Source organism: Engystomops pustulosus, chromosome 5 (assembly GCF_040894005.1).
Source record: "Engystomops pustulosus chromosome 5, aEngPut4.maternal, whole genome shotgun sequence".
NCBI lineage: Eukaryota > Metazoa > Chordata > Amphibia > Anura > Leptodactylidae > Engystomops > Engystomops pustulosus.
The window spans coordinates 157053162-157061442 of NC_092415.1; the positions used below are offsets into that span (position 1 = coordinate 157053162).

At 39.5% G+C, this 8281-nt stretch overlaps 1 protein-coding gene across 1 annotated transcript in view; it reads left to right on the forward strand.

The window, feature by feature from the left end:
* The window catches only part of CMTM6 (CKLF like MARVEL transmembrane domain containing 6), a 31076-nt gene extending 27301 nt beyond the window's left edge, over positions 1-3775 (forward strand). Inside the window, exon 4 of the mRNA XM_072153565.1 lies at positions 829-3775. Within this exon, the coding sequence (XP_072009666.1) occupies positions 829-984 (156 nt within the window). The 3' untranslated portion in view covers positions 985-3775. The remainder of the gene's footprint in view (positions 1-828) is intronic.
* The last annotated feature ends 4506 nt before the right edge of the window (positions 3776-8281 follow it).

Here is an 8281-nt window from a genome sequence, read left to right on the forward strand (position 1 = left end):
CACCGCCAGGATCGAGGTGAAGCGGAGGACAGGTGAGTATGTGTAGGAGTTTACCACTTTATCAAGGTGATAGATTTCCTTGAGAAATGAGAAATTGTGGCCAGCGATTCCATAGGCAATAGTCAAAAGAAATTCACAATAGGATTGTATACGCTAAAAATATACGTTGGAAAAGCACCCGACGTATACGTTTAGTGTAGTTGTTGCCTCCGTCTGGCCACTATACCTCCCGTACGTCAAAAAATGCAGGATGAAAAAATGTAGGAAGCTCCTCATCCATGCCTGAGCGACATATGTGCTCAGCAGAGGCAATGGACGGCTATGGGGAGCGGATGCTTTCATCTCTACTCACAGCCTCGCTGAGTGCATAGGTCGCTCGGCAGGAGGGAGGACCCGGTGGACAGTGACATTACTGGGGGAACTACCTGTTCATCAGCAACCAAATGCGGGCTTCTATCAATGTATACTCCTCCACCCGGAGGAGAGGGGATTCCCTGGCGATGTATCCCACTGAATAGGCAAACAGTGGGATGCGTATGTGACATACGTTGTAAGGACACGTTGGAATTCTCCTGATGTGTCCTTACAATGTATGCACAAAAATTATATATCATTATATTATATAGTACATCATGATAAGCACCATGCATTAGTGTATACAGAGACTATGACCCATCTTTTAGACTCCTGTATACATTAAGTACATTTACAAAGCCCCTATAATAATAAGAATTGTATCCAGGAGATTGGGAGGGGCAGAAGAGACAGTAGAGGGGCTATGCTGCATTATTACAGAAACCTTTAAATGTCTCTTTTCTATCTTTTTAGGCTTTTGGATTCTTTGCCTCCTTTGCATTTCTAGCAGAATTCGGGCTTATGCTTAGAAAGTGTTTAGCTAAAAAGAGAGAACCAACAGCACCTGGAACCAATGGCAGAGTTGAAACGGAGCCATTAAACACTGTTCAAGTTCAAGATGCATCTTAGTTTTCACATTCAGATTCTGGTGGACCGCTAATAGATGTGCTACAGGAAGGCCTATCCATCATGAAATATGATGATTTTATTACTCCTTGTGAATAGAACGGAGAATACAAGGAAAACACTATGCGGCTATGCAGGAAAATGTTGCCTTTTCAGATAACTTCTCTTTTTACTTTCCAGATTACTTCAGTACTTTATGCCGCAAACGTTTTTTTTTTTTAATTCATTCCAGATAATGGTTTATTTTATGCATGATGGATTGTGTTACCTATTTATTGACTATCATCCACAATCAATACTCCAATTATGAAATTAATCTTTTACATTATGTCTGTGCATTTTAGGCTGCCACAATACGTCTTATGTCCTTACTTAGCAATATTGAAGTCTAAACTTAAGATAACAGATTGAATTGAGGATGAATTGTTGCAAGTTTGCTTGTAGATATAGACCCATTTAATGACGACCTCCACAGTTTCATTGCTGAGAACACAGTAGATATGGACCTTATGGTTCTTTTTCTCTAGTGACAAAGAATTCCACACGTGGGGAAGTTCTAAGCCTTATGAACTGGAAGTGGTGCAGGCGGATAGTAGGTATCATTTCATACCGATTCTGACACAGAACATGTGCCAAATTAGTGTGAAAAAAAACATGTAAAGCTTCTCCAATATTGTATTATATAATGCATTTTTTATACGGATAACAGGATAATTATTTCTGCTGCAGGTTAAGAATCTGAAATGTGTCAATTTTTGCTGCAGATTCTAGGTGTTCTATGCAGCAGAAACCAACACTTTTGGTTTCCTCCTAGTGTGTCACTGGTAAATTTTTACTACTTTTAAATTCAGAGGGGGTGGACACTTTTTAATAAGTTTCTTCCATTATACATGTCTCTGCATTTATACAGTATGTACCTGTGTCTTTGCCTCCTTGGAGAGCTTCACCGTTTTACCCTCTTCATATATACACAACTTTCTCACTGCTATAGGCTGTCCTCATGGTGTTTCCCACTGTGTCTGTCTTCTCACTAACAGAAAGAGGGGAGGGGGAGTGAGCATCATGACTGCTGCTGCAGCTCCTCCTATACAGCAGAGCTCAGGGGTGGCTCACTTGGTAAACATTCGGGGATTATCCACAAGGCAGTAAAGGCACATGGGGCAGCTCATGTAAAAGAGTGTCCAACACTTTTAAGATTTGTCATTTAATGTCTATAGACTTTTAAAGATTTTAAATATTAAACCAATAACATACTATTATACATATTAAATAATCATGGCAAGCCTGCACATAAAACCAGAGCTCAAAGCTGGACCCACTCTCCACAGGAGAACCATGAACCAAACTACCGAAAAACAAGGAGAGAAAAAGACAGTCTAATCAAGAGTGTGAATGAAATGTTTATTAGAAATGCCTCCGGAGTGACGCCAGGTAGTGTTGTTGCCCACTATTGCAGGATCTTCTTATTTGCACTTGTGGAAGTGTTGCTTAGTTTACTTTGTGCAGTATTTGTAGGAAGGGGCCATTTGATTATCACTGTTGCATAGATGTTTTGGCTCTCCATGTTTAGCTTTGCATGCATATTACAACTAGTTTTATGCCATTCCTGGTACTTAATGTTATACCATCTTTGAAGACCTGTTACGATATAATTCTATATTGTCTTGTACACTTATTTGTGTGGCTTCTCTACCTGGTAGTACCTTTTTGTCTCATTTGGAATACATTACTATTTATTTGTATTTTAAGCATATTTTTAATCATTGTATTTCTAATAAAGATTTTGATTAATACTCTTGATTAGACTACCTTTTTTCTCTCCTTGTTTTTCAGTGGTTTGGCTTATGATTTTAAAGATTTTAGCAGATTAAAAAAAAAATTCCAATCTAAAAGGATGATAGAAATGGATTTACATTGAATAAATGTGTATGCCAGATATTTCCCTGTGTTATAAGAACTGTGTTTGATGAAGGGGTTGGGCTTAGCTTTTCTGAATTCTTTACTTCTTCAGTTGGTTTATTTACAAAGATGTTTTTGTGTATATAGTCAAAGCTGCAATTTTTTTTTTGCTATTTTTGCATTGTGCTTCATCTGTACATGAGACTTTATCAACACATTCTATATAAATCTGCTCCTCCTGCTCTGTAACACGCTGTCTGCAGATTGGATTTCACTTTTCATGTAACAGAGCCTGTGATTTTTAATCAATTCTGTGTTTCTATAAAGGGGGATAACCTTCTATCTCGCATTGTACCTAGTCGTACAGGTAAGGGACATGTTTTCTGTGCAAAACTGTAATGCCCTCTTTAATATCTTCTTGTTACATGAGGTCATGTAGTTTTCTGACACATCTTGAACTGTTATCCACCGTGACTGGCAGTGGTGAGCAGTTCCAATGACTGTCCAAGATAACTCTGAGCCTATTGTGGTTTGTGCCTTGTAATATACAGAAAAGATACATACTCTAGGTTTTGGCAGTTCAAGACACCGGTGGCCATTTTGCAGATAGCAGGGTCAGGATTTTATCTATGCACGCTCCCTCCATTATGAGCCGGATGATTGCGACCTATATTTTCTAAGGCTTTTCTGTGTTGTTAATGTGCTTAGACAAAAAAAGTGACTGTGTCTTTCTTTAGTATCGAGCTGTATTATTGTCACAATGAAAAGTGGAGGTTACTCAATCTCTCTGAATACTGAAATGTACATATTTCTCCATGTATGTTTACTGTACATGACGCTCAATATAATTTTGTCTATTTTTAGCTTGAATAAACACAGCATTGAATAATTTAAATCCTCAGTATTTTTCTTTAATACAAGGTGCACTTTCTGGACAGCAAGTTATGTCACTCAACTGGTAAACACTTTGAAGGAACGGTGAAGAAAAGTATTATTTAAACTCTTGAATGATGCTAAGCGTCATGGGTGTACACTTTCTGTAGGGGGGTCAGTCACCACTATGTGTAAAATGTTTATTCACTAACCTGTATGGTTATTTGCTAATAGGGCTTGTAGTTCAGTTTTTATACATTGTTTTACACCCTTTTGTTTTGCTTTATTTCATAACCACCTTCTGTAAAAACTGATAACTTGAGCAATTTGCAAAAAACTGAAGACCCGTAGCCTTGAATGTGAAGGCACTAGACACAAAACCGCTAAGAATAGGACAGGACCTTTAATTAAAGCCACTGACAATGGACCCTAACACCACACTAGGAAAAAAAACTTCAATGAGTATGAGACCATTAAATCGAGACCTTAGTTACCCACAAAATGGACTGCAAAAAGTTAATGTGCAAGAGGCCTAAATGTGTATGTTCACTGCTGACCACAGTGGACAATATGCCAGAAAGGTATAACAGATTCCCATTATAAACAAGTTTACTGTGTGTATTTATATCTACCGTATATACTGTAGTATAAGCTGAGACCCCTAATGTTACCACCAAAAACTGGGAAAACCTATTGACTCGAGTATAAGCCGAGGGTGGTAAATGCATTGGTCACAGACCCAGCCAAGTATATAGCCAGCCTGCCCCCAGTAGTATACAGCCACCCCAGCCTGCCCCCCAGTAGTATACAGCGTGCCCCCAGTAGTATACAGTCAGCCCAGAATTTAAAAAAAAAAAAAAAAAACTTATTTACTCACCCTCGGGTGGCCCCGATGCGCAGCACTGCTCCCCCGATGTCATCGCGGCTCATCTTCTGGCTTCCCGGCTCCTCTTCTTGCTTCCGCGCCGTCTTCTGTCTTCTTTAACATCGTGTTGTTCTCTCCCGTGCGGCGCCTAGTATGACGCGCCGCTGCTAACAATGGCGGCGCCCAGCACGATGTTAAAGAAGACCGAAGACGGCGCGGAAGCAAGTAGAGGAGCTGGGAAGCCAGAAGAGGAGCCGCGATGACATTGGGGTAGCAGCACTGCGCATCGGGGCCACCGGAGGGTGAGTGTATATAATTTTTTTTTTTTTTGTCCATTTTTAATTATTTTTTTTACAAGTATTGACTCGTGTATATGCCAAGGGGACGTTTGTGCTGAAAAACTCTGCTTATACACGAGTATATAAGGTAGATAATTTTGGTCCTGTTATAGTATTTTGTAGCGCAATTAGAAGCCATCAATGTAGCAGCTAAAACTTGAACAAAACAGGGTCATGCTACAGGACAATGATCCTTAGCACAAAACAAACAGACTACAAAAAGAAATTTAAAGGGGTTGGCCACTATTACAAAACTTCTAATACACAAGTACCTGACATGTTCTGTTATAACTTTGCTGCATCCTGGAGCAGTTGTTTCTCATACACACACAGGCTGCAGGGGGTGCCAGCACCAGAAAGCACATAGAGGAGCCAGCAGCAGGAGTGTCGCATCATTATACAGACTGTCAGTCAAGCACTGGGGGTGTGGCTGTGCCTCCCTCTCCTGCATAAGCTGGAAAGCTGAATATGATAATGACTCATTGGACATCTCACAGTCCATTTGCATACAGCTTTAGTACTTGATTGCTTAAGTTTACAGGCATGTAGAGGGACAATATAGGGATAGGGGGAATGCTTTCTAATGGCAGTTTGTGAAAATATATTTCGTTTTGTGGGTTAATTTGCCTGGCCATGGTTTTTCGCTGATTAATTCACTACCAAAAGTCTTCAGCTTTGTGCAGCATCTCCACACTGTGCTCCTAAAAAACACACATAAAATATCCTTTATGTAATCCCCTTAATACATTATAGTAAGTACAGCACCCACAACTTATATATACACCAGACCTCCTGAACTGATTACATACAGGACCCCAATATAAATATACATTAAAGCCCACTACAGCCTCCAAATACATACTCCCCAATTGTATACATTACACCATATTTAGCCACCCAGTTAATTACTGGTTTATCATTATGGATTTTGATGGTTTACTTCTTTCAAGGTGTTGAGACAATTAAAAGAATAATATATTTAGATGACAAATATTCATTCTTAGATTTTTACCAATAACATTCATCCCTTATCATCCCTTACTATAATTTTAGACTTGCATCAGAAGTTAAAGCATACAGATTTGTATTGTGTCACGATATGTTGCCAATAGATCTATCAGTGTCAAAGAACATTTAAGAAAAGTACTTTTAATAAACATGTAAAATAAGTGACAAATTTTACAGCTGCAGGGAGCAGCTTTATACAGAGGAGTTACTTTACTCCCTATAAAGATGGTTTCCCTTTGATAAAGACTATGTGCAGACCAAACAAAAGAACCTCTGTGACAGCAGTTCAAAGGACTCTATGTAGATATTAGGTGTCTTAAAAGGTAGAGAGAATCCTCTTCACCAGTGCGAGAGGAAAAGATTGAAATTTCCAATTGAAATTAAACATACTAGATCCAGGCAATGTGATTGTAGCAATGTTATGTGTTTTCCATGGTGTCTTAGCTTCAAAAGTAAACTTTAAAAATATGCTAATTAAAAATTACTCTCATCGGTAATTGCATTTCCCATAGATCTCCACAACGGCACTGACAGGAGGGATTCCCTGCCTCTTCCAGAGACAGGAACAACGTGAAGCCAATAAAAGGGGGGTCCCTCCCCTCCGGGACATCAGTTGGTATGTTAGGACTTTCAGTTATAAGAACCTAATATGAAGGTCCATGATTTTATTTTATATTCATATATATAATATAGCATCCATGTAGCATCTAGAAATATGATCTATTGATGCAGATACTTTTTCTGCCCAGGAGGAGGAAATGCCTCTGGTAGAATGGGGCTTAATACCCGTTGCTGCTGGAATGTTTTCTTGCTGCAAATGGAAATAGATAATTTTATCCACCTTGCTACAGCGGACTGACTGGTCGTAGCCCCGTTGTTCTTCCCCTTGAATCGGATCAGGAGATATCGGGATTCAGGAAATCAGACTGTTAGCTCTAGTTATTTTTAATTCTCTGTAAAATAAAAACGACACTACTTTCGGTAGGAAAGATGGGTGGTATTTCAGTATAATTCAAGATGGCAGATGTTAGGTCAATCACTTTTAAGAGATCCTTACCTGTATCCTCTAAACATAGCAGCATACAAGGTGCCCCATCACAAACACTGATCTGTCATAACATCAAACATATCTTAGTTATTTAGATGGCTTTGTGTGAATTTAAAAAAAAAAACTGTTTCCCAACAACATTGGAGGCATCCATGTGTTGTCCATTTTATTTTAAATATGCAAGAACTCACGAGAAAAGTAACATGAAATCTACGGAGGCTGAACATTGGAGACTGTTGCCACCATATGTAGGAGATTCACTGCTTCAGACAAAGTACAAGCTCCAAGAACTGGCAAGGTTTAGAAAGTTGATTGGGTTTCTCTAGCCACTACATTAGAACCCTTGAAAGGAAGGATCTTGGTCTTAGAGCACAAAGTTTAGTCTTGTGTTCTCAAATATCTATTGGCTATTGCACATCACACTCCAGATTCAATGAAATACAATGATGTATGAAAGGTCCTGTAAAGACATTTAAGTGTCTTGATAGAGATAAGTGTCTTTGCATTCACAATAAAGAAACAGAAAGAAGACCTGTCACCAGAATTTTACCCGGCCCACCAGTAATACCTGCTGTTAAAGGGTTATAGGTCCTCCCCAAATCACCTAAAATTATCTGCCACTGAGGCATGGCACCTTAATTACAGCCGGTTTTTTCAATATGCAAATGAGCATAGATGAGTCAGATTCTAAAGATAACAGTCACGCTTACTCCAGGCTGCAAGTGAAACCCCTCCATCTTTTGATTGACAGCTGTGTGTCTTCAGATCTCAGCCTGAGCAGACAGGAAGTTATCCCTCTGTTCTCTTCCTGTCCGTAACAGAATGCTGTCCCTCTCACTGCATTGTATATTGCATTGAGCACTGCGTGAGAAGCTGCAGATCTGGCCACCATTACATGCATCCATAGTGGGCGTGGTAGGCGGACCTGTTCTTGATGACAGGTTCCCTTTAATGATATACCCCCTAGAGTCCTAAATAGAGATGAGCGAATATACTCGTCCGAGCTTGATGCTCGTTCGAGTATTAGCGTACTCAAAACGGCTCGTTGCTCGGACGAGTATTTCCCCTGCTCGAGATCGAGCATTTACTTAAGAAAACATAGTGAAGAACAGTGAAGAATACAATGAAAACAGTGAACGGAAACATCAGCAATTTGTTCTTCACACATATTGTTCTTCACATACTATTGTGAAGAACACCGTTCTGCACGTGTGTCTTCGGATAAGTTAGCAGATGAACGGAAACATCTCAATGTGTTCTTCACTGTGT